The sequence below is a fragment of the Aulonocara stuartgranti genome (assembly GCF_965226115.1).
Source record: "Aulonocara stuartgranti genome assembly, chromosome: 10".
Lineage (NCBI taxonomy): Eukaryota > Metazoa > Chordata > Actinopteri > Cichliformes > Cichlidae > Aulonocara > Aulonocara stuartgranti.
The window spans coordinates 519,150-545,546 of record NC_138946.1 but is presented as its reverse complement, the minus strand read 5'-3'; the positions used below and the strand labels follow the sequence as shown (position 1 = coordinate 545,546).

The 26,397-nt window shown below is 43.2% G+C and overlaps 1 protein-coding gene across 4 annotated transcripts in view; it reads right to left on the bottom strand.

Moving 5' to 3' along the window:
- The window catches only part of LOC309715196 (uncharacterized protein), a 28,816-nt gene extending 5,458 nt beyond the window's left edge, over positions 1–23,358 (bottom strand). The window contains exons 1-7 of one of the 4 annotated variants that reach the window (XM_082548093.1): positions 23,314–23,358; positions 22,392–22,622; positions 22,030–22,079; positions 8,507–8,585; positions 8,209–8,425; positions 7,066–7,337; positions 1,173–6,436 (exon numbers count right to left, since the gene is read on the bottom strand). In XM_082548093.1, the coding sequence (XP_082404219.1) occupies positions 1,173–6,436; positions 7,066–7,337; positions 8,209–8,425; positions 8,507–8,575 (5,822 nt within the window). In that variant the 5' untranslated portion in view covers positions 8,576–8,585; positions 22,030–22,079; positions 22,392–22,622; positions 23,314–23,358. Of the gene's footprint in view, positions 1–1,172; positions 6,437–7,065; positions 7,338–8,208; positions 8,426–8,506; positions 8,586–22,029; positions 22,080–22,391; positions 22,623–22,906 lie in introns of all 4 variants that reach the window. The other 3 variants (XM_082548091.1, XM_082548094.1, XM_082548092.1) reach the window with 3 other exon arrangements.
- Between the last annotated feature and the right edge of the window lie 3,039 nt (positions 23,359–26,397).

Genomic DNA, 26,397 nt, shown 5'->3' with positions numbered 1-26,397 from the left:
TGTGGGTGAGTCAGCAGAAAGCGCGCTTTGGATAAACCACATGAAGATTACAGTTTGACATAAGCCTTTATCTGAAGGTATATAATTAAACAAGTCACACATGGTAACAAAACACTACTGTGCACTGTGTTAGGAACAGGAAGTGATACGAGAATGCCAGAAAAAATTGAAACTGGGGGGGGGGGGGGCAGGAAAATAACGGAGTCCTTCCCAGTTCACAGCCAGTTGACCAACACAGGACAAGTCATTATAGTGGGACCACAGGATGTCAGGGTGCCAGCTCTGTGTTATTATTCACCATGACTGGTGTCAGTTCTAGCTGTTCAGTGGGTTTCTGATTTGCCCTCAGACTAAACTACACCAGTTTGGGGAAAACAGTTTGTTAGTTTGTTTGTCCCCTGATTATCAGACAGGAGAATAATTATTAAGTTTTTAGATAAAGTTTCTTTTTGACATTGATTGCAGTGTGTGATCATAATAGGGTTGATACGCTCCTCATTAGAAGGATACGAGCACTAACCCCACGGTGTGAAGGGTTAAGTAAGAGGCACAAACAGAGCTGAGTGTAGCTACGTGCTCACAGAACAGACAGGAAGGGCTGCTTGTATGATAACAGGGCGTTCCAGTGAACAAGAAATAAACACTTAATAGTGTTCCTTTAAGGAATGGAGCATGGAAATAAAACATCCCTATCTGGGAGGTAGGGAGTTTTCTCACACAGGACAAGATCCCTGACTGGAGGTTAATGGCCGCTGCCATGAGGAACAAATCAGGGAGTGCTGAGCCTCAACCACGACATCTCCCCATCAATAAGCAATCACAATTATTTCCTGTTTCCATGTGTCTAATATATACTTTGAATTATGAATTGTACTTCACTTCTCCATGTACAGACTGCCTGACACTGTCCACAGCTGTGCAAGCCCAATTTTAACTGCCTGATAATAAAAGAGAGTGAACTGCTAGACTGTCTCCTGAACTTCTCTCAGCGTAGAAGAACCCGACAGTATCAAAACCAAAGTCTGGAAATTGGGATGGGGAGGGTTACCCTTGCAAAACAGGTCAAAATTAACTTTCTGGCCCATATGAGTTGGTCAATTAAAAAAATATATATTATTTTGACTTAATTAAATGAGAGGCGCAATAATATCAAATATGTATGCTTCACTCACTGTGTTGGATTTTCTGGCTCCTTCTTCAGTTGGAGGACTATATCGCCTGCTGAGTCCTCCTTCCCAGGATAATAGTCTTCTGAGAGCTTCTTTCCATCTTTGTCCACCATAACCAGTTTGATTCCTTTGCCTTCCAGAGCATCACTCTGGGTGAGGACGTGGATGTCCAAAGCTGTAGCAGGGCGGTTAACATCAGAAATGTCCTCAATGTAGCACTCCAAGTCTTTCTTGTCAGACTCTGACAGGGACTCATGTGGACGCTGGAGGACCTTTTTCATGTTGTACTTATACTCCTGGCTGTTAAAGAAACTTTGGGTGTCAGCCCTGCCAAGTATGTTGCTAACAGCACCACCAACAGCATGGTTTATTTGACTTATGCACATTTTGCTCATGATGGAGGTCATATGCCTGGAACAGGCCTCAACATAAGAGTTTGAAACACTTTCTGCAATCATGTTAATGAGTTTATCTTTAAAGCGTTTTACATCTGATAAACTGTGCCTTTCATCCTGGTCATTGCTTTCCTGAGGTAGTTTTTCCATGCTTTGCAAGAGCTTAGGAACAAAGGTGTTGTTAATGATTTTCTCTGTTGGTACCGAATTCCATATTTGTACAAAGGCTGTGGCATATTTAGCTGCTTCCAAACCCATTAGAATACTTTCTATTCGATCGGACCCTTTTTTGCTCTTTATGTGTTGTGTTACAGCACCACAGACCGCTGAAAGTCCATCAAGAGCCTTAAGAGCCATGGTACAATTCATCATCAGGTCAGGAATCACTTTTCTTGTTATCAGATCCACTGACTGAAGCATTTCTTCCTCACAGTCTTTGTGAATTCTGAATTCACTGGACCCATTCTCCAGGATATTCTTTGGTATTCCTGAGCAAATGAAGCTTGTGAGAACTTCATCCAGGCTACGGTTGGCTTTTATGAGTGAAAGCACCTTTTCCTCAAAGACTTTCCTCAGAACGTTTTGGAAAAAAGCATTAAATGCCTTCTCAGCAGTATAACTCAGAGCACTGACGCATCCTTGCTTCCCCAGTTCCTGAAGTGCATACTTCCCTGCCTTCAGAAAACACTGTTTTACTGTGTAGGCACTAGTCTTTGCTCCTGCGATCAGACCTTTTGTGCCACTACGCACTGCACTTGCAGCTTTCTTTAGTCGGCTGAATCCACCAGAGATCAGAGACAGCCCGATGCTGATGGCCTTGGAGATTGCCCATTCAGCCCAGTCAAAGCCTCCTTGTATCATTCCTTTGATCCCTTGAATCATGTCAGATACTCCCTCACAGATCAGTCCAAGTCCAAACTGACTGGCACCACCACATGACAGAGCACAAACAAGAACACCTGCTGCAACTTGAAGGGCGCCGAGAACAAAACAAACAAGGGCATCATAGCAGAACTCGGGCTTCTTTTTAACCTCAAAGACTGTGCTAAGGCCATTCTCATAGAGCATCATCAGCTCATTGGTGGTGATTAAATCTTTATCTTTGGAAAGATGGTACACACTGGAATCCTCTACCTCTGCATCAGCTTTGCTGCCATCGAGCTGTGTCAGAGTTGTCAGGGCACTTTCGATGTATCTTTTCCAAGATTTGAAGATAGTCATCCTGGCTTGCATTTGGATCTGGAGGTTGCTGTTTGTGTGGTGTGGAACAAAGCCACTCGTCACTGAAAGATTACAAAACATCATCGTATTTGTTGATTCTGAGAGATAGACATCCACTGCAGACTGTGCTTCCTCCAGTAATTCCTTTGCCTCAGCTATGTAGTCTCCTTTTCTGAGGTTGAGTGTGATGTAAGCTTGATTATAAAGCGCCACAGCACTGTAGAAATGATCGCACTCTGCAGCTCTCTGCCAGTAAGTCTTTGCACCAAAGTCACATTTGGTTTTGTTCATGCAGTGTAGGTCAGTTCTGCTTGCTGCCTGTTTGATGTAATCATAGATGTTATAGCTCGTCCCCTGCAGGAGGAAGTCACCAGTCTTCTTCAAGTGTTTGGTGAGGTCTTCTCTCAGCTGGCTGATATCGTCATGTCTGCTGATGTGCTCTTCATGAAGGATGAGCCACAAAGCCCACGATTCTTTCAAAGCATCCAGTGCAGTCTGATAGTCGAACTTGTTCTGATGGATCTTAAAATATTCAGGAACATCCTTCAGCTTCATCTTGGACAGGTCACTCCTTTCTTCTACCGTGTAATTCTTGTCAAAGTTACAGAGAAACTGACAGAAACTGGAGAACAGAGTTTCCTTCATGTCAATTTCACAGAGTTCATGTTTCTCCATGCTGTCTAAATGTCTGAGCTCATACTCCTCTCTGAGCTGTCTCATGGTTTCGATGGAATGGCCTTGGTAGGCTGGTGCAAGATGGCCCTGGTTGAGAACCATCTGGACCATCCCTGGGTTTCCTTTTCGGGCGGTGCGTCCAAAGACCTGTCGCTCCACACGGTGACTTCTAGGAAAGTATGTGAGGAGCACAAAGAGGCCTCCACTCTCGTTTACGTCCTGCTGAACGTGTATGTCTGTCCCTCGGCCACCGAGGTTTGTAGCAATGATAATGTTTCCCGGGCTAAAGTTCTGCTTCTCGATGTTGTGCTTCTCGCTGATTGTGTACATGGTGATCTCATTGGCTTGCCTTTCTGGAACATGCATGTTTGTCTTCAGCTCATCTGCAGTTTTAACATCTTCACAAATGATAAGAACAACTTGGCCTCTGTCTGCAGCTCTCTGTGCAGTTTCACAGATCACCTGGATCCACTGCATGTTGCCTCCACTCACCTGAACTGCTGGCAACTCAACAAGCTTTTTACAGCGGTGAGCTGGAATGACATAGCTTGCTGTTTGGTAATGCCGTTCTAGAAATACTTTCTCAGCTTGCCCCCCTAATGTCCCAGAAACACCAAAAATGCCTTTTCCATTGAGGTACCTTTTAAAGAAATGGACATTGGACATGTAATTTGTTACATTGGACAGCTGAGAAATGGCCAGCTGATGCTTCATCTCCAGAAACTGTTGTAGGCCGTCACCCCATCGCTTGTTTTTCTCCAACACCCCACTGGCCTCAAAGTCCACAGGAATTATGGCATCATACTGATGACTGTCAGCATCACTGAAACCACCTGCGTCAGCTTCCGGTGCTTTCTCAATCATGTACTCTCTTCCCTGAGTCATTCTGATGGCTTTTAAGGCGTTCTCGGCAAAAACTGGTAACTGATTCTCAATGTATGTTTTCAAAAAAGAGGGGATCACAATAAATCCCTTACACTCATCCAATGACTTCACTGAACACTCATCAGAATATTTAATTTTCGATTTTAATTTGTCCACAGCTCCTTGGATGAGGGATTCCTCGGACATTATTTCACAGGTACAGCCATTCTCCAGGAGAAGTAGGCTGACATCAGGGTCTCCATGAGAGCTGTCCTTCCTGTAAAGTTTGGCTTTGTTGTTCATTAGTGAGTAACAATTTACAGATACACCGTTTTCTATTTTTGTCTGAACTTGTCTCAGTAGCTCACACTGTTCTTCTGGTCCAATGTTGGCCATGATTTTCTCAGTAGCTTTCCACCTGGCATCCTTAAAGCTGTCAGTCTCTGTTTGTGTCTGACCATCTGCTTTATTTAATTCATCCACATCCTCCTGTGGATAAAACCCCAGCTGGGCACCAAGAATAAGTATGTCATCAGCTGAAACATCTTCTGATTCTGAGCCAACCACTGCTTGCATTACAGCCTTGTGGAAGTGCTGGATCCTGGTTCCCCACCTGATCTCCCCAGTTTCAAACATTTCTATTGGCTTGCAGGATGACATCATGGCCCAGATGCTTGCCAGGACTTGCTCCATGTGCCTTAGGCTGCCGGCTTGGTGTGACAGGAACGTGACCTGGACACCGCTGTCCAACGTCATGTAGTCCACCTCATCTACTACCACACACTCAAACCTCCTCGGACCTCGGGTAGTCTTCTTCTCAAACTCTTGCCTCAGCGTATCTGCTGCAAATGTACCAACAGTGCCATAAACGACCTGCTGGCTGTATGCATCCTCAAGCAGCTTGTCATGATCTTTAAAAGAGCAGCTATCGATTTGTGTCGGAGGGACCGTGGATGATGTAATACCAAACACATCATATAATTTTCTCCACTTATCCTGATCACGACTTGCTAACAAAGGAGAGCTTGTCACGATGTCCACCTTTATGCCTCGGGTGGCCTGTATTGTAGCAAACATGGCTAAAATACAAGTTTTGCCCTCTCCAGTGCTGATTTCCAACAGACAACCTTTCCTATCCCCAGACTGTGGCAGCAGGAGCAGCAGCAGTGATGCTAGCTGACTGGGTCTTGGGAAGTAGCCCTGAACATGTTCACCGCTTTGAGTGGTAAAGGCGGTGCAATCCTTTACAGCTCTGGATACGATGATCAGGACTTTCTTCAGAGCATCAATCTTAGGATTGTTAAAATCGAGAGCAGTTATTATCTTTTTACAGTCTTCAATCATCTCCCTGTTGATGGGCACACTTCCATATTTGGGTAGCTCTTCTTCAATATATGTCAGGACTTCTCGCAGGAGTGACGGGACACACTCTGGAAAGTTTTTGTTTTCCATTTCAGCCAAAAGTGTGCAAGCATCTTTGTCTCGCTCAGCTTTGTCCACACAATGTTGGATGTACTCTGCAGGATCGTCTTCATTCAGGGCAGAGAGAGCGTCGTCACAGCTCAGCCCGTACGTGCACGCTTTGTGGAGGATTTTTGTGACTGTTTTCTGATCCATGCTTAAGGTCTTTCCAAGGAAAAGCTTGATGTCTTTTGGTGCCCAGAGGTTGTTGAAGACTATTTGACTGACGATCTCCTTACCTGATCGGGGTAGCTTTGAGGACAGATCCAGAACATTTGCTAACACCTGTTGGGCCAGTGTTGGGTTGTCAGCATGTAGCTGTTCCTGCAAACTGAGGAGGAACTCTGTCTTCTTGTCTTGTCCATTTTGGAGGAGATCTTCAAAATCAGGGTCACCCTCTAAGGTCACCTTCAGCACTGCCTCCAGGATGTTGAACCTCTCAGTCAAAGACAGCAGCACGTATCCAGTAGTCTGATCCAAAGCCCACAGTAATGAAGTGGGGACGAAGTGGGGGTGCTCGTTAAAATATTGTAATGTCAGCTTATTTTGGAGAGTCTTCATCCTGTCTTCCAGCTGGATCTGTAAATGTTCATCCTCTCTGATGTCATACTTTGATAGAAGTTTTTCAAACTTCTCATTAACATCAGCGACCTGTATTAAAGAGGAACAAAGACACGAGCGTAACAGTGTCAGCAGCAGGAAACTGTATGCAGGGTCAGATGCTGTCATCCTCACCTGACCATAATGTTGAATTATTATGGATGTTTTGGGTATCTGGCAGTAAGGACAACAAACATCTGTTCAGAACTGTGATGATGTTCTGCTATGAGGACCTTCAGGAGTAGCAATTGATTTTTTAATTTGCCTGGTTAAAAGGAGACCTATATAACAAAATATTATGCTAATTATTAATGTTATACTAATATAATATTATACTGATCTGAACTGTTTACAGTCTGCCCCAGGGCAGCTGTGGCTACAACCATAGCTTGCCTCCACCAGTGTGTGAATGTGAGAGTGAATGAATAGTGGCATTGTAAAGCGCTTTGGGTGCCTTGAAAAAGCGCTATATAATATGTGTATATGTATATATATATGTAAATCCAATCCATTATTGTTTGTTTTTTTTTCAAAAAAGAGAAATTTGTCATCTTCCAGAGTATAGGGCTGGGACATAGGGTTACGATGACTTAAATGTTAGACATTTATAAGGACCCAGAGCCTCTTTGCTATCCTTTCCCAGATGCCCGTAGCTGTTATTACCTGAGGCTGGACCCTACCTCATCTCTCTCTATGTGATGTGCTTCATCTTCCAAGAGCTGGTGTAGAACGTGAGAGTGCTGCTGACGGTGCTCCCAGGTTTGGAGGTTATCCTCCTGAAGCCTGTTGTGCGCTTCAGAGAGCTTTTTTCTTAATGTTTCATTCTCCATCTGCTCTTGGATCTTTCTCTGTCGCTCAAGCTCTGCCTGACGCCTTTTCTCTTCTTCTTCTTTCCTGCGTCGTTCCTCTTGTTGGCGTTTCTCATGTTCTCGTTTCTCTTCATCAGTTCTGCCTGTAGAGGAATGAATGCATGCTTAGAGAAATTTAATTTGCTTTTAATTTGTTAAAAGCTTCTGACATGAAACCCTGTTACACTGCAAAGAGCTTGGTATTGGCTCTCACTGGAATACTGTGTCACTTCCTGTTCCTGGTACACACTGGTGGCTTGTGTAGCGACATCTGTGCAGCCCAGTTCATTTCAAACTCTTACTTAGCAACTTATTTCATCCTGTAACCTATGTCTGTTTTATCAGGGCACACTTCCTCTTCAATCAGCTGCAAATTTTATTCAGTGTTCACTCATTGTGTCATTAGCAGTGTGGCCTGTGTTTCTGTGCTTTCTTCATGGCACTTTCCTGTTCAGTGTGTCAAGTGTTTAGTTATTGCGTGGCCTATTTGGGGGGGTTAGTACTTATAAATAATAATAAATATAAAGTAGTAATAAATATAGCTTGTTCATAGTTTTGGAGGACAAACCACTGAAAGTAAGCCTAAAACTGGCCAGGAGCAGGTGTGGACCAACGTAGCTTAGCCTGATTAGCTGTCCCACACCAGGTCCTCCTGAGCAGCAGGGAAATCAGGCGGGTGGGTGACTGTGAAGAGGAAATGTAGCAGCAAACTATTTCTCCAGGCTAAATGATGATCTTCTAAATTTGTGACACGCCGTTTGCTCTCCAGCTTACGAGTCATCTGCTTTAGGGTAAGTTGTTGAGAATTATACCACGGAGTCAGGTACTTCTGATTTGAGGCTCTGTTGTTCACAGCAGCTACAGCATCCAGAGTGACGTAGTCAGTCACTCTAGGCTTTTGCTAACTTTCTGATTTCTTTCTGGTGTGTGAACTCTGGTCTTATTAAGCAGTACACACTACTGACTGATACTTACCAAAGTTAGGACAACGGTCAACAACACTACCTAACATGTTGTGGACCAGTTCAAATTCTTTGTGGTCTTTACTCTCTCTTATGGTGTACGAAGCGCCACCACCTGCACCAGTGAGGTCACTTCCTGAATGATCTCCGTATCTAAAGGAAAGGCCCCAAAATGGTGGTAATGCATGCAGGTACTCTCCTGTGCTGTTGCCACGCACTGTACGCACACCCTGAAGGAAAGAGAGGGGGAGGGACCAGGATGAATGACCACAGACAAGGGTGAAACTTATCATTTGGTTTTGTAGACTTACCTCTCTCCCCTTGCTACAGTAGTGAAATGTGTAGGGAGTCTCATTATGTATCGTATAGAAGCTCCACATGGTTCAAGCTCTATAAGACAAATGAAAGAGAGAATTTAGAGAAGGTCAGAAGAAGTTTTACTAACATTGTGGAGATGACTGGGTGCTGAGAGAAAAGCTGTGACCACATGAATGTCTCTAATCAGGTTTGTGTCCAGAGTGTGGATGTTTGGAACAACCCAACAGTACTGGCAGACTGACAGTTACTATCAGGGCTGTACTTTTACAGAATACACGGCATTCGTTCTGAATGCAGACACTTACAGTTGTGTGACTGCAGTTGTGGGCCTTAAATGGATACTTGGATCTTTAATATGCAGTGAGATTGTGTTGGTCATCCAGGTAAGTAAATCCCAAAAGGTTGATTCTGTTCATCTGGACACGTGTGTGTGCGTATATGTATATACGTTTTTGTTCCATAACCATTTAAGAAACTCCAAATGACTGTCTTACTGCATCCACCTCAGCAGTGATGGCATGCTGTGAGAGACCCTGCTTATGCAGTTTAACAACCCAACCAAGTTCAAAAACAAAGGTTTTTTTTGCCTTTGCCATCTGAAAGTCATGACAGTGTGACTACCTGACAGAAAAGGACAATGAATCCACATTTTTGCACAGATTTGGCCTTTTAAAGGCACGTGGGCCTAAACGTTTGATTTGCTGTAAAACAGCCTGTTTCAGTTTAAATGCTGTTTTCATTTTTTTTTTTTTTTTAAGTGACATCAGAAACAGCAGCATGTGACATCACGTGATGGCGGAGCTTCAGTTCATCCTTTGTCATCTTTTTTTTTTAATAGGACAGGGGGAAAGAATGAAAGAAAGAGGGGGAGAGAAAGAAAGAAAACCAAAGGGGAGAAGAGACGGTGAGAAGGGGGGGAAGAGAGAAAAAAAAAACAAACAACAAAAAAAAACTCCTGGGTCACCTGTATGGAGAAAAAAAACAAACAAACAAACAGAGGAGACAGCAAACAACAAAGAGCAACATAATAATAGAAAAAAAAAAGCACCATCACAATAAACTAGCTAGTCATAGATATCGATAGTTACTAAACGCTGTTTTCAACAAATAGCATACTCAAAAAATATTTTGTCTCTCTCCCACTTCTTCTTGTTGCATGTTGAAGCTCTACTTGGAACCTTGTTAAGATCCAACCATGCGAAATTTGAAAGACTACACGCCTTTGGAGCGGGATTCCCGACTGGGACGTCTGTATCCAGTAAGGTCCCCACATACTAAGCAGGCCTACCGCAGACATGAGTGAGACAGAGAAATATGAAGGCATGCCGGCTCGGATGTCACCCAGATTAACAAGGTCCGCGTCAGGTGTTGAGGAACCAGGGCACCCTGACGAAAAGTGGGCTACTGGAACAAGAAGGCATCGGTGGGCAAGAGATGAAAACAGGGCGTTGTTGGAATGCTACTACGCCAGTAACCCCGACGGAAGGGGCTACATGAATACGATGAGGGACCTATGGATGCTTCAATACCCTATGGATGCTTCGATATCCACCATCCACATTGACGGCGAAACAACTAGTAGCTCAGTGTTCCAACATTCGAAAAAAGGGACTGCTCTCACAGCTAGAGACTGACGAGGTACAACACATGTGCTACGGCAAGGGGGAGCCAGGACGCCAGGTCAGGGGGGAGATATCATCACCCCCACACGAGATTGGATACAAAGCCCCAAGTACAATCAGGCTGATTGGAGCCCACACCCAGTTTCACACCTTGGCTCAGGCGATTAGAGGATCATCAGGGGTCCTTTTGTCCCTCTGTGGGGGGAAACTCCCACTAGGTTTATATCTGGGACTCTCCACCATTTGACCTTAGAACTGAAGAAGCTTCTCGGATGAGAGGTGAAACGTCTTCAAGTAACTTAAAGAAGTCCAGACGCTTTTCTTTGCAAACTCCTTAGACTACGATGACCTGGATGACTGAGAACCTTCACAGACATCACAGTGGCAGATATCTAAGAAAGGGTCTCCAGTATGAAGAGTTGGACAGCACCAGGGCCCGACATGGTTCACGCCTACTGGCTAAAGAAGCTGACTGCACTCCACGAGCGTCTGGCAGCACAAATGAACCAGCTGCTAGTTAAGGAGAGACACCCGGAATGGCTAACCGAAGGTCGGACGGTCCTGATCCCCAAGGACCCCAAGAAGGGACCGGTCCCCTCCAACTACCGACCAATAACCTGCCTCAGTACTACATGGAAGCTCCTGTCAGGCATCATATCGGCTAAGATGAACAGGCACATGGGTCAATACATGAGCGGGACACAGAAAGGAATTGGCAAAAATACCAGAGGCGCAAAAAATTATATATATATATATATATATATATATATATATATATACATATATATATATACACACACACATATATATATGTATATATACATATATATATGTATATATATGTATATATACATATATATGATTAGAAGAGAACGGAACATGTTGGAGTTTTCTGCCCCATCTCAGCAGGAGCAGATAAACGGGGAGCCAAGGTCGTAGCTTAGGCGCCGTGTGAGAGAAAAGCATGTGAATGTTTAGGCTTTTATGATAAGGTGGAGGCACCAGAGGCTATAAGAGTTTGAGCAATGCTCCACCATTTTGAGATCTGAGGCTGTCTGCATCAGTGTCCATCTCCCACGTGTGTGATCATTAAAATCATCGTTTGACTTAACCCGGCCGGACCAGTGTTGTTATTGTGGTTTTTTCTCTTGTCTCCATCCCCAATTTTGAACTCGTAACAGCTTGGGGGCTCGTCCTGTGGTATTGGGGTGGAAGTTAGAGGTTTGGACGGTCCGAGGTTGTCGAACGGACAGGCACGAGCCAGTGGTCTGACGTGAGTGGGCATAAGCCGGCTTATCCAAAGGTAAGGCACTACCTGTTGAATTATTTCCAAAGTGTGCCAAATTGGACATGATTAAATTAAAAGTCTACTCACTGAAATTACTGGTCGAGGGTTTGTTTTGATTTTGATGAGGATCCCCGTGTGTGTTATGCAGTTAAAGCCGGTTAAGAGTATTTAATGAAGTTGAAAAAGAAATGCTGGGTTAGAGTCCCAAGGAATTGAGTTAAAGGCTCAAGTAGTTTGGTAGGGAATTGGCTAGGTATATTTTAGAAATTAGGCCAGAGGCTGTTCCAGAAGTAACAGATACTAGTTAATTGATTAGAAAAAAGTTATTTCTTCGGTTGGACCCGTTATGGTAAAATTTGTCAAAAATGGTTAGGTGGAAATTATTATAGGACGGCAGTCGGAAACTGCTAAGAAGCGCATAGCCCGGAGGTTACGCCCCCTCCTGGCCGTGGACGCGCGGTCTTGACCTGTCGGCGAACAGGGTTTGTTCAGTTTGGCTTATCTGTGGGGTACAGGGCATCCTGGAATAAGCTAGGAGTTAGAGTCTCCTCACCGTTTGAAACGGTGTGATGTGCTTTTTTGGACACAGTTAAATTGAGTTAGGGATTTTAGAAATTAGGCCAGAAACTGTTCTGGAGGAAACAGATACTGGGTAAGTGGCTGCAAAAAAGTTATCTTTCTTCGGTTGGACCCGTTATGGTAAAATTTGTCAAAATTGTGTAGGCGCTAAATCTGTCAGGCCTTGCAGTGATTATAAATATAAGACGTCTTTGTAATATAAAATAACAGAGCTTTGTGTGAGACTGTGTGTGACGTGCAGCTGCAGTGCTGCGAGCTAATTTTAGACGGTGTGTGAACATGCAAATGAATCAGCAGCTGTGGAAAAGACAGCAGCTAGGAGAGAATTAGAGGAGAAATTAAGAGAAGTTTTTAACTCATAAAATTGGGGCCAACAGACTTGTGGAGGTTGGGAAGGCGTCCGGAGCATCACAACAAAAAGGTGAAACAAAAACACACACAAGCAGAGAAATCTGAGAGAGAGGCACGTGTTAGAGGAATGCCTCGTTTGAAGAAAAGAAAAAAAAAGTTAAATTAACCCACCTACAAACGCACACACACACAATGAAGAAACAGCTTACATCCATGAACATGTGAAGATTTTCCAGCAAGTTTAAAGCAGCGAAACTTAACATACACCTGTTGTTAAATGATAAAGTTTATCCACTACTAACAAATAAACTCTCTGGGTTGCAGGACAACAACTTAACTTCAAAAAAGACACTGGTCTGACCAACCAGTGAAGACACAACAAATTTAGTGGTAAAAAGATTCAAATTGTGACATGTGTTCTGCTGATTGATTAATACAAGTGATTACTGAGTGAAAGAAAAGTCCATTTTTGTGCTTTTAAACATGATCTTAAGAATTTTAACATGTACCTGTGTTGTCCTGTCAGCTTGGCGGGTCATGAGAGGATTATATGGTGAGAAAAAACAAAAAGAGGGGGAGAGAAGGCTGACACAGGGCCTGGTCCCGTTGTTTCTCCCCTCTCTGAATAACGCAGCCAAAATAACATCATTTTCCTGTTCGTTCGTTTTTGTTTTGTGTTTGTTTTGTTTTTTCTCTTTATGCTTGATTACAGGCTGCTTTGTCGGCCCGGAAAGCCGAGGCTGACCCTGGACTCCTGCTCTCCCCCCCTACCATCTTTGCTCTCTCCTCTACCATCTTTGATGTGACCCTGACCAAATGCTATAGCAGCTGGACCCACAACAACAACCTGAAAATGTCAACACTGCTGCAGGAAAACGATCTCATGCAGCAGAGACGGAGAGCGTTAAATCCAAGGCCCGTTTCACTACACGGGGAGATTTCCAGACAGCTTCAGCTGACAGAGCTGTGACGGGCAGCAAAAAGGGCGTGCCAGAGACAGGAGGAGTAACTGAGGTCAGGAGGCACCTCGGAATGAACAAAAGCACCAGGAGAAAATAAGCTGAAGGCACAGGTGTCGGGGCTCGGCCAGGAGCTGACCTCTGAGAAGAGCCGAACAGCAAAGCTGTAGAAGGCCGTGGAGCAAAGCAAGGGAAACATCAATGGACTTCACTCTGACCTGTACGGAGAAGACTCTGAGGTTTCTGCCCTCGGTAAGAGCTCAAGGCATCAGAGCAGGAACTGAACATGGCTCAGGAGGAGCTGGCTGATAATCGAACCCATCAGGCTTGGAGTCCCAGACACAGGACTTGAAATCAAGCCGGAGCTTGCTGGAGCAGGAGGTCGCCAAACCTGATGAAAAGCTCCAACAGCATGAGCAAGCCCTGAAGGAGCTACAGAAGCAAAAGGGTCAAGTTAAGGAGGAGCGGAACAAGGAGAAGATGCAGGACGCTGGAGAAAAGCACTGCCTCAATTGGGGCCAGAACCAGTATGGACAGAACTTTGAGAAGCAGCACCAACGGATGCAAACGGACTGAAAAGGAGGAGGGCAGGACCCCAGGGCACGCTTCAGGCCGTGGTTTACCCAGAACACCAGAACAGGAAAGTGATGAACACAAACACACACAAACACACACATCTACATGCATTGACTCAGAATGAAGAGAAACACACATATGAACACATGCACTCATTGATTGAGTGAGAAATGACACACACACACCTGAAAAAATCGAAATGCTGATTCAATTCACTGAGAAGTGATCCACACACACACACGCTGATGCAATGAAGAATGCTTTACTAACAAATGCTGCACACAAACATCCAAATACGGAGTCGGTTACAACAACAAGAATTCATTGATTGTTTATTGGTTAAATGCATTTCATGCCACACAGAGGGCATCTGTGTAGATTTAGGGGACAAGGTCACAACAGTGTGGTTGTGAAAACAATGTCTGTGCGTGATGTCTGTTTATGGCTTAAGGCCTCCACTGAATTGTTTACTGTGCTTCACACAGCAACGCATTTGTGTGCAACCAGTGTCCACTATTAAGTTAAGTCAATCCAACATGTTTTTGTCAGTGCAAAAAGGAGTTACGGTGCCTGTATGCCTACACAATACAGTGTGTGAAGTTTTGGTTGATTTTTGGGTTTTGTTTGACACTAGGTTGGTTCTATCAGTGAGGTTTGGATTGTTCTCTTTCTCTAAGAGAGAGAAAGATGGTTTTATGCTTGGACATGTTTGCAATGGGCCCCAGTATCTGTTATTATATGAGTGTTTTATTGGCTACGTTTGTTTTTGCTTTTGTTACAGTGCACTGAGATAAGAACGTCTGAGAGGTGTGATCCACCGGTGGTGATATTTTGGTATTTTGTGAGTTCCTGATTTAACAAATCAGCTCTTTAATCCAGGCCTGAGAGACTGAACTTTAAAGCGCTATAAAATATTCTTATTGAAAACAGTCGCAAAGTATTTTTCTCCATGTTTATAATGGGCTTGGGAGAAATTCACTTATATGGGACACTGATCGAATGAGAAGTCCTGAGCCTAAAAGGATTGCAGCGAGTCAATCCAGTCAAAAAACAAGGAACTGTTTCCTTTAAAATGATGACGTCATCTTGCTGGTGATGGAGGCTCGAATAGGCTGCGCGTGAGACTCCATTATCAGCAACTTCTGGTATGAATGTGTGTGGATGTATGCATATGACTGACGACTAAAAGTTTAACTGACTTGATACTGAGACAAAAACGGTGCTGACTTTAGGATTAGTGAATGTCCACAACAATTCACCCAGCCTGTAGAAGAAGGGTGGAGGTTTTGTCTTGCTTTGTTTTGTTTTTGCAAGGACAGAGGGTTGACAGAGACTAAAGGGCTGTAGCTTCACAGCAGTGTGAGCTGCAGACTGAACCCTTTGGTTGCTAATTTTGAGTTACTGATGTTTACATTAAGAAAATTGTGTTTTATTAGCTGTGTTTTAATTAAGGTATCACATTATATTGTTGGGAATGTTAAATGCTAAAGTGAAGAAAAGGTTTGATTTCACTCATGACTGAACATGTTATTATTAACCATAGCGGGTCACTGTAAAGAGTCAATTAACTTTTATAGAGGTAAAAAACAAAACAAAACAAAACCCTCTACCGAGGTCTATGAATAAGAGGGGAATGATAGACAGCCACACTCAAAATGGAGATATGTAATGATAAACACTGGTCCCCGTCTTTTGGGTGCTTTCTTGAAATAGTCTGCAATTTAAAAGTAAGATAGAACCGACAGGGGCATGTGCTGAGGGGTGGTGCTGCACAAGAACAAGAGCAAAATAAAGAAAATATTGTTTTTAGCTTTGAGAAGTTCAAATTAAAATCTACCATTACACTCAGAGGATCAATATGAAGTTCGATATATGCTAATTTTGAATGAAGTACATGACTGGTGACTGTTCTGTCCTGAGCTTTTGTTTTTACAGCACCCGCTTGACCACACCAACAGTTTCTCGCCACCGAAAAGGGGTACTTGCAAAGAATAGGGAGGAACATCATCAAAACTGGGAAAGGTAAGCCCCAAAGGGGGTGATAACGCCATAACTTTCACTTATGGTCAAATTTTCAAAATTTGACCCCAAACTTGAAAAATTCTTCAAACATTTAGAGACAGAGTGGAAGTTTAGATAAGCATAATGTCACAAACCACATAAGGATGGAGCATTTGAATCGATAAGATGGTGAATTGATACGCAGCAAAATGTTGATCATGTTGATTATGTTTATTCCAGTGTGCAGAGCAAGGTTATTATTATTATTATTAAAGAAAACAAATGAAATAACGAAAACTAGAAGTGGAAAAACATTTGCGTTAACGGAAATAAAATTAAAACAAAAAGGAAAACTAACTAAAACTGTAATGAATGTTCACAAAACTAACTAAAATTAACTGGATTTATAGCAGAATGTGTTTAGTTTCATTGATGTGTGCGTGCCCTGCAATAGAAGTCAAGGCAGTACGTTAGTCGAGTCGTCTGTGTCGCTGCTCCGTCCACGCGCAGAAATCATGTCAGGAAAAGTCGGGAGAAAGCGCCAGAGTCCAATTTGGGATCACTTTGAATAGGACTGTTTTTTAGAGATAGCAAGAGTCTGGCAGTGGAAAGAGACACAATGTCCTCCTGAGACCCAGGGAGGAAGAAAATAGGAAAAAAAGAAAAGTATTTTCATTTTTTCTTTTTCTTTTTCTTTCAGATAAATCAAGTGTTGGGACGGTAAAAAAAAAAAAACACACTACAAAAACAAAATTGTTTTTAACTAACTTTATTTAAATTTTACAACATGTGCACCACAGTGCACAAGGGGAGTTCATTGATCACGAATGTGAAACTAACAACATTCAAGAGCTATTTAAGAAAATTAAATGCTCCACTGAAATTTGTAAGCAGGATATTAAAACTTATTTATATAACAATATCATAAAAATGTCGATCAGGGGTCAACTTAGAAGTCACTGACACTTCACTAGCTGTAAGCCATTGGTTCAGGAACAAGTGATTGCACTGGGCTTTCTATTTCACAAAAGCCAATTCATTTATGATATCTGAGGAAGTACTGTGATTTTATTTGGAGACACAAAGGAACATTTGGCACTTCCCACATCTCACATATGTTTTACTGTTGCACCCAACCATTCTACAACTGAAATGCCTTGGACTGTTAACCATTTCAGGCAAGTGGAGTGAACCATATTTTGCTAGACTCTCATCAGATTGGGGCTTCCTTTTCTTGATCTTTGGAGAGAACTCTTCATTACTGGTACTATTCAGGTCTTGTTCACATGTTTGTACCTGGTTTCTCAGCCAACAGGAGCTTGAACTCCAGATACTGTGAGTTCCTTTCACACATTGAGATCACTGATAACTTTTAGCAACGACGTGATCTTGTAGTAACAATCAGGTGTCATGGATTCAGCTATAATTGCGACTCTTATTTTTTACTTTACTGGAAATCATTCCTGCATTTTACCCATATTTTATTTTTAACTCAAAATAAAAAATTCCAGATTCTCCTACACGTTGGTTTCGGACCAGGTGGGACGACAGATTCCAGGTGGCCCTGTGTTTTTCTCCATTACATCTGCCACTGCAGATAATCTTTGTGTGGCTCCTCCTGGGTTCTCACCCTCTCCTATCTGGCTCACATGACTCTCATCTTCTGAAAAATCTATGTTTGAATCTCGCTCAATTATTCTGTTGAGAATTCTCTCCGCCTTTGTCAAAGAGTTGTCTACTAGGAAACAGTGAAATAAATATAAGTACAAAGTCCCAACGTGCACTAGAGTACACATTAATAAATTAGTCATTTCCTCTGTCAAACACAATGAGCCTAATTCTTAAAGACCCCTCAAATTATTTACTAGATGTTTATTTTTTTGAATAAAATAAAAATCTGAGTTTAACAAAACATTTTAAATGTAAATATCAAGCGTACCTTTCTTTCTTCCATAAAATGTGCTTGTGGGCACGCCAGCCATTTTGAAAAGGTGGGAAAAACAATTGGCAAGGCCACACCCCCACACATGTGATATACATGTAAGGTTAAAGGTACTGTTGTCCTCTCTAAGAAACATCAGGACTTAGAGGAGTGGCAAGTAGAGTATGAGAGCTACAAGCAAAAACTAAATGTGTACTACAGTGCGCAAAAATGAAGTACTGGGTCATCAGGGGGTTATGAGGGACATTTATAAAATTAAAAATCCCACAAACCTTGAAGTGCACTTGAAAAGCTCACACAAGAAGGTTAACTTAGCTTATCTTGAAGAGCTCATCAGGGGGAGCACACTCCCCCTCCTTGAAGAGCTCCCCCACTTAACCAGCATCCCCAGAAAACAGCTAACCCCAGATAAGGCAGCGTGATGCATCCCAAGACAACAGGACTGGGACATCTAAATAAATGTGTGAGTCAATCGCCTTCAAAAAGTTTATCAATTCACTTGAACCAAAATTAGGAGCACCCGGTGCTGCAAGAGCTAATAGTCTCAATACCCAAGGATAAGCAGAAGAGCATGACTGATATAATGGAACTGGGATTTGGTGACACTTAATTTTTGCAAAACACAAATAAAACTATAACTGAAACTAATCAAAACTAAACTGAAATTAAGGATTTTCAGAAAATAAAAACTAGACTAAACTAGCAAATGATTGGTAAAAACTGATTACAACTGGTAAAAAATTGAAAATCTGGAGTCGAAACTAAATAAAAATAAAACTAATGAAGATGGCAAAACGTTTAAAACCCTGGTGCAGAGATTGGCAAATCTGACCAGGAAACGTTATAAAATGGATTGTCGGAACAGTCAGCGTTAAAGTCAATTTGACAGTCCATACTAGGATGGCGTTGAACATCTTCAGGGCGGAAAAGGGTTGGTGTGACCAAGGTGTGGTTTGGCTTGTTGTATGTATATTTTGAGATCATATGGCTCTGGAGGGACCAGTTACCAGGGCATGGAAGGAGGACAGACTCATTGACTGAGGAGAAGGAATTTTCTGGGATTGGAGATCCTCTGGGTGAGTGGTTGACTGAAAGCATGTATAAAATAAAAGTTATCTGTTGTTATTGATTGGTAATAGATTGATAATTGGCCACATTTACAGCTGTATTGACTTGTTGTGGACGTAGTCGACTTCAGGTTTAAGCACTCTAATCAACAGGTTGAAAATAGTGACATTAAAGGAAGAGTATGCAGCACCACCCTGTCAGACACCAGTGACGGTGGGGCTCACTGATGAATCAGGTGAATCATGGCTGATTCATGACTAAGATCCCCTGCTGTGGTCAGTGAGGGGAAAACAGGGGCAAATAAAATTTAAAAGAGGCATTTATAAACGTTTATGTGTCAAGTTAAACGGGATAAAAGGGGGTGTTCTCACTCTTATTTTAGCATCAGCATTATTATTGCATCAGAATCATATAACAAGCATTGCATTAAACATTTATTGAAGCTTTTGACATTGTACTAACATCTGTGTTCCAGTGATTGTTATAACCGCAGGTTAATCTTCTTTCTTAATCGTATATTCACAGGTGTCAGGATAATCATACGATCTTCTATTGCAGGTGTAACCATGATCATTTTCAGACATACTGCAGTTTGTTGCTCATTATAGAGTTGTGCTCAAGTTAATGAGGGTTAAAAGCTACAGTAAACGTGATGTTTGGCTGATCTATGGTGTGGAGTGACTTCGAGCATAGAAGGCCGCACGCGCTTACATAACACTGATATCATGTTATTCTTTGTGATTTTTATTCAATTATGTCTTTAGTTTTAAGTAGTGGTAGTTAATTAAACGATATTCATTTAAGATCATATTCTTGAGTCAGAGCATCACACGCAGATCAACTTAACAACCTGGGAGACCTTGTAGCTGCAATATTGTGTCTCCATAAGGGACAGTAGGTGGAAGCAAACACATGATCTTTGGGGGGCAAATGTGAGGATTAAAAATGGCTAATTTGTTTTTGATGTCTTTTCTTAATATGAGCGGTTTTAGTAATTTTCAAACACACCTTGCAAATGTGCTTATAATGAGTTGGCACTCGGCCTTTTGAAGGTCATAAGCTTCGTTCGGCGTGACTGTCCGGACTGATAAAGTGTAGGAAATGCCTTGAGTGCGGAGGGCTAAATGCAAACACGCTTACACACACATAGGATATGATTAGAATAAGTCCCTGGGAGATCCTGAATGTTTTAGACCAATTTTGAATCACTAGAAGGTCAGTAGATAACAACATTAGATTATTAGGGTTAGGAAGAGAGGTGTTTTGGTTTTCTGTCTCTTACAGAGAAAGGAACAGACACCAGACGAGGTCACAGAGATGCGAGGATCCTTCGTAGCAGAGTCAGACACAGTGACTGCCGAGACACCAACTGGGTCCAAGTGTCATGGCGTTTGGGCTCCAGCTAGTCACCTCAAAAGGATGGATCCCATAAACACAGCAATAACCATGAAGGGGTTGGCGGAAATCCAGGAACACCAGACCAACGAGGTTCGAGAGGCTCTTGGGCAAAAGGGGGACGCGTTCCTGTTCCTTTTTCTGGAGGATACACAGATCGTTGTTTGAAATCAGGGCAGAATAATCCCCTGATCTGTGCCACGACTGAAGGGTTGTCTAACCCCTGAGGTTGAAGAAAGAAGAGCAGAGGATCACCCAACTGGACGACACTGGTAGCTGCAGCAATAAAATAAAGGCTAAAAGCTCCTTGGACAGAGGTTCTAGTCTGAGTACGTCTGAAGGGTATAAGGTAGCACCAAATAAAGCTGTGGGAGAACTGGGGAGTGTCATCTGTACCTGCCATTGTTGGAATAATAGTTTTTCTTACATCTGAACTGCGCAAACACAGAGGTCATCTCACATGTGGTTCGCCCATCAGGGGGACAAAGGGCCTCAGGAGTGAGAAGAGATGAACCCGGCCACACTGGATTATAGGGTGTAGGTGAGCTCTTTAGAATAAAGAGCTCATCAGGGGGAGTGTGAGATTATAATATTATTTTATGCCATGTTATACCCCTAATTAAAGATTGTGAATTATTATGTAGTTTTAGTTTGCATTATTCTCCTGAATTAGAAGAAGCTGACAACTATTGCATTAGTTAAACTGATTTGCATTACATTAGACTGCTGATTTATTGTGAATGAATGATATTGTTTTATGATGTTATAAGAAATACTGTTTGCAGAAAGTCATCGCCTTATTTGTCTGATTAGAAGAGAACATGCTGGAGTTTTCTGCCCCATCTCAGCAGGAGCAGATAAACGGGGAGCCAAGGTCGTAGCTTAGGCGCCGTGTGAGAGAAAGCATGTGAATGTTTAGGCTTTTATGATAAGGTGGGGGCACCAGAGGCTATAAGAGTTTGATCAATGCTCCACCATTTGGAGATCTGAGGCTGTCTGCATACAGTGTCCATCTCCCACGCGTGTGACTATTAAAATCATCGTTTGACTCAACCCGGCCGGACCAGTGTTGTTATTGTGGTTTTTTCTCTTGTCTCCATCCCCAATCCACACACACACATATATACATACATATATATATATACATATATACAGTGCACACAACTCATACAGGTGTAGTGCCACATATATTAGATAGGTCCTTGTTTGCCTGTTATTTATGACATCATTATCCATTTCCGGGTCCAAATGATCCTTCAGTTTTCCAAATCAAACAAAAACTGGGAGTCAGAAGCATCCAGACCGTTTCAGCTACAGTAAAACGATCAGTGTGGACGTGTCACAGTTTCCTCAAGTCAGCCAACCAGCTCGCTTCCTGTTTATCTGTCAGAATCCGCCCAGTAAACCTGTTCCCCTGGAGACCAACTATAAACATCTTATGTTCACGTCATCTACAGCCACTCAAACCAACCACCGCAAAATAGCAACTTTAATTACCGTCCAGAAAGCAGTGATTCATTTCATTCTGATTATTTATTCATTAAAAATATTTTTTGTGCTTTTTTACATCTTTTAATCAGCTTTTCTTTATTTAACAGTTTTCTGTATAGAAGAGGAACTATCTGACTTCTGTGGGAGTCTCGTTCTCGGATAGCGTGCAACAACTCAACATTAAATACCAACAGCAACCTCAACTTCCTGTTTAACACATGGATGCAGCTACAGCTGTTCTTACCTGAGAGTTCAGCCTCAGGTCAGGACCGCTTACGAAACCTGAAGGTAGCGCTGCATAAGACATGTAAAAACATGACAGCAACTTTTAACTAATATAAAAATAAAACTTTAACGTGGCCCGCGATCAAAAATGACTGATCAGTAGAATATGAACTTTAATGGACTGAAATTGAAAGAGTAGACTGACAGAGATTCATAAGCACTGACTTGGAAAACATCAAAGCTGCAGCAGATATGACCATGTAGATGTTGCATTCACAAGAAAGATAAAAACGATTGGAGTCATTTTCCAAATTATTAGAAAAGCCAAAATCAGTGACCTGCGCAGGAGACTAAAAATCAATGTGATAAAGTTTTACTTACAGGAATCTCAACCCTGAGCTCAAAGACTGCAATCCTTGCAGAGAGTCAAATCTTCTTCATGTGCCGAGTTCTTCCGCCGGTGCTCATGTACAGCAGGCTGCAGAGGGCAGGGGGAGAACAGGGGGAGGGCCGGGGGAGTGCCTCCAGTCCGTTGTGTTAACTCACATTATTCCCACGTGATTTACAGGAAACTGAGCCAAGGCTATACTGGGCTCATGAGCTATGGATAAACTGTGGGGGAAATAAACAGCTCTGTTATCAACTCTGAGGACATGGTGATTAAGCCTTATCTGAACATGAAACCTGCTCCTCAGACATGAGTCCTGCAGTTAAACTGTCTCTGACAGAAGACAAAGAGCAAGACTCGTCGGGGCTGGCGCTGCGGTCTGAAGGCCTGTGATACAGCTGACATTATGTAACCTGCATACATTAGTCAGACACACTGCATACAGTTCACAGGGTCAACGTCACTCAGATAACACGGGTTTATATATACTGTAATGGCCCTGGTTTACCTGACACAGCCCTCTGCCCAGCGTTCCTGCTCAGTCGTGGACCCTGAGTTTAAACACCAGGCAGGAGGAGAGCACGCTCTCCACTGAGGAGGGGAGAAGGTCAGCAGCAGCTCCTGGTCCAGGTTCTTCTTCCTCAGGACACGGAGGAGGTGCAGCTGCTGCTGGCCTTCTTTACCAGGGTGTATTTGGAAAATGGGAAATGCTGCTCTGGCTAAACTACTATTTGTGTTGAGACATGGCAAATAAACATATATATGAGCTAATGTAAATACTATATCTGTCATGAATCGCTGTGTGGCAGGCAGGAGTTGGACCCAAAATGCAAGCACGAGGTTTAAACACAAAGAACTCAGCTTTATTCGCTGGCAGGAGAAAGTCATACGAAGCAAACTAAACTGGAAACTCACAAACTAAACCCACAGAGAGACACAGGGAGACCCACACAGCATGAGGGACGACGCGACACTGACTCAGAGAAACGCAGGGTTTAAATACACTGGGAAGTAACGAGGGGAATGAGACACAGGAGGGCACAGCTGGGAGAAATCAGGACTGACGAGACAAGCAAAGCAGGACACATTCACATAAGACACGGACCTTCAAAGTAAAACAGGAAGGATCACACAGAGACGCGAACTTGACACAGTGGAGACAGCAACTAAGAAACACAGAGACATAAACCATAAGGCAGAGGTCTAAGAACCGAAAGACACAGACGGGAACTCAAACATGCAGCGGCTTGCAAAAGTATTCGCCCCCTTGAACTTTCCCACATTTTGTCACATTACAGCCACAAACATGAATCAGTTTTATTGGACTTCCAGGTGAAAGACCAACACAAAGTGGTGCACACGTGAGAAGTGGAACCAAAATCATACATGACTCCAAACTTGTTTGACAAATAAATAACTGCAAAGTGGGGTGTGCGTAATTATTCAGCCCTGAGTCAATACTCTGTAGAACCAGCTTTTGCTGCAGTTCCAGCTGCCAGTCTTTTAGGGTCTGTCTCTACCAGCTTTGCACATCTACAGACTGAAATCTTTGCCCATTCTTCTTTGAAACAGCTCCAGCTCAGTCAGATTAGATGGGCAGCGTTTGTGAACAGCAGTTTCAGATCTTGCCACAGATACTCAAGTTCAAATTTTATTTTATTCGCCACATGCAGTGGAATGAACCCGCCCCCCGACCTTACACACACAGACGTCACATGGGGATACAAGTCGGAGAACGGTTGCATTACAGAAAAACACTGAAATGTACACTACAATGGGAAAGTACAAGAGGAAAAAAGAGACCTCTGCTCATGCTGGGCTACAGGAGGACAGCATGAGAACAGGAAACAAAAAAACTCCTCTGCACAGGAAGCACATAAACGTCCACAGCACAACATTATAGAGCACGTGACCAGCAACAGGGTTGGGTATGAGGAGTAATCCCAGGCACCACAGCAGCCATCCTGCCACTGTGCCGACTCACCAGCGCGGGCCCAGACCCGCCTCGTGTTCCCAGGAGGCAACAAGCATCGAAGGCGTTGGAAGGGGAGGGGGGACGTGTGAGTGCTTATCAGTGTAAATGTATGTGTGTGCATGTCCATAGTTCAGCTGAGACAGTGTCCTTCACCCTATCAGGCTAAGTAAACAGTCTACCAGCCAACCCAGGTGTCCTTGCATGGGATGGGAAGAATAGTCATCACACAGTCGTTATCAGGGAGTTTTGTTCAGCTCCAGCCTTGGGCCCGTGCAGCTGGCGCCGTGGTGTCATGTTGATGTTGATTCTCGATTGGATTTAGATCTGGACTTTGACTGGGCCGTTCTAACACATGGATATGTTTGGTTTTAAACCATCCCATTGTTGCCCTGGCTTTATGTTTAGGGTCGTTGTCCTGCTGGAAGGTGAACCTCCGCCCCAGTCTCAAGTCTTTTGCAGACTCCAAGAGGTTTTCTTCCAAGGTTGCCCTGTATTTGGCTCCATCCATCTTCCCATCAACTCTGACCAGCTTCCCTGTCCCTGCTGAAGAGAAGCCCCCCCAGAGCATGATGCTGCCACCACCATATCTGACAGTGGGGATGGTGTGTTCAGAGTGATGTGCAGTGTTAGTTTTCCACACATAGCGTTTTGCATTTTGGTCTCATCTGACCAGAGCAGCTTCTTCCACATGTTTGCTGTGTCCCCCACATGGCTTGTGGCAAACTGCAAACAGGACTTCTTCTGGTTTTCTGTTAACAATGGCTTTCTTCTTGCCGCTCTTCCATAAAGGCCAACTTTGTGCAGTGCACCACTAATAGTTGTCCTATGGACAGATTCCCCCACCTGAGCTGTAGATCTCTGCAGCTCGTCCAGAGTCACCATGGGCCTCTTGGCTGCATTTCTGATCAGCGCTCTCCTTGTTCGGCCTGAGTTTAGGTGGACGGCCTTGTCTTGGTAGGTTTACAGTTGTGCCATACTCCTTCCATTTCTGAATGATGGCTTGAACAGTGCTCTGTGGGATGTTCAAGGATTGTGAAATCTTTGTGTAGCCTAAGCCTGCTTTAAATTTCTCAGTAACTTTATCCCTGACCTGTCTGCTGTGTTCTTTGGACTTCATGGTGTTGTTGCTCCCAATGTTCTCTTAGACAACCTCTGAGGCCGTCACAGAGCAGCTGTATTGGTACTGACGTTAGATTACACACAGGTGCACTCTGTTTAGTCATTAGCACTCATCAGGCAACGTCTATGTGCAACTGACTGCACTCAGACCAAAGGGGCTGAATAATTACGCACACCCCACTTTGCAGTTATTTATTTGTAAAAAATGTTTGGAGTCATGTCTGATTTTCGTTCCACTTCTCACGTGTGCACCACTTTGTGTTGGTCTTTCACCTGGAAGTCCAATAAAACTGATTCATGTTTGTGGCTGTAATGTGACAAAATGTGGGAAAGTTCAAGGGGCCCAATACTTTTGCATCTACTGTAGTTTGTTGGTTTAACAGTTTCTGCCTGTCACTGCTCCCCGTCTGTTTTCTTCCCTGGTTCTTCCTGACCTTGTACTTTGTCCTCACGTTCCCTCTTTCCTCTCTCCCTCTTTGGACTGACAATCATACACAAATAGGTTGTATTCAATTAAATGAAAAAATGACATTAATATGAAAAAAACCTATTAAGGGCTGGGCCATATCGTACCATTCACAGTAATACCGGTATAATGTTGGGCAACGATAAGAAAGTAAAATATGTCGATAGAATATGGGTAAAACGCACATGCCAGTGCCTTTGTTTTCATACACACATGGTAGAAAAAGCAGATCGTTGAATGAAACGGATGAACCTGAACTGGTTTGTAAAGATCCTGCAGCTTCAGTGGTGTGTAACTGGTTTAGCTTTCGTCTGTCAGATACACAACAAAGCACTGATTTTTGTAGAACACATGGAAGCGGGCCAAATAACCTGGGCCTGCACGGCGTCAATGCATTATTGATTTTACTACAGAGCAGGACGGATTGTAGGGCAGCAAA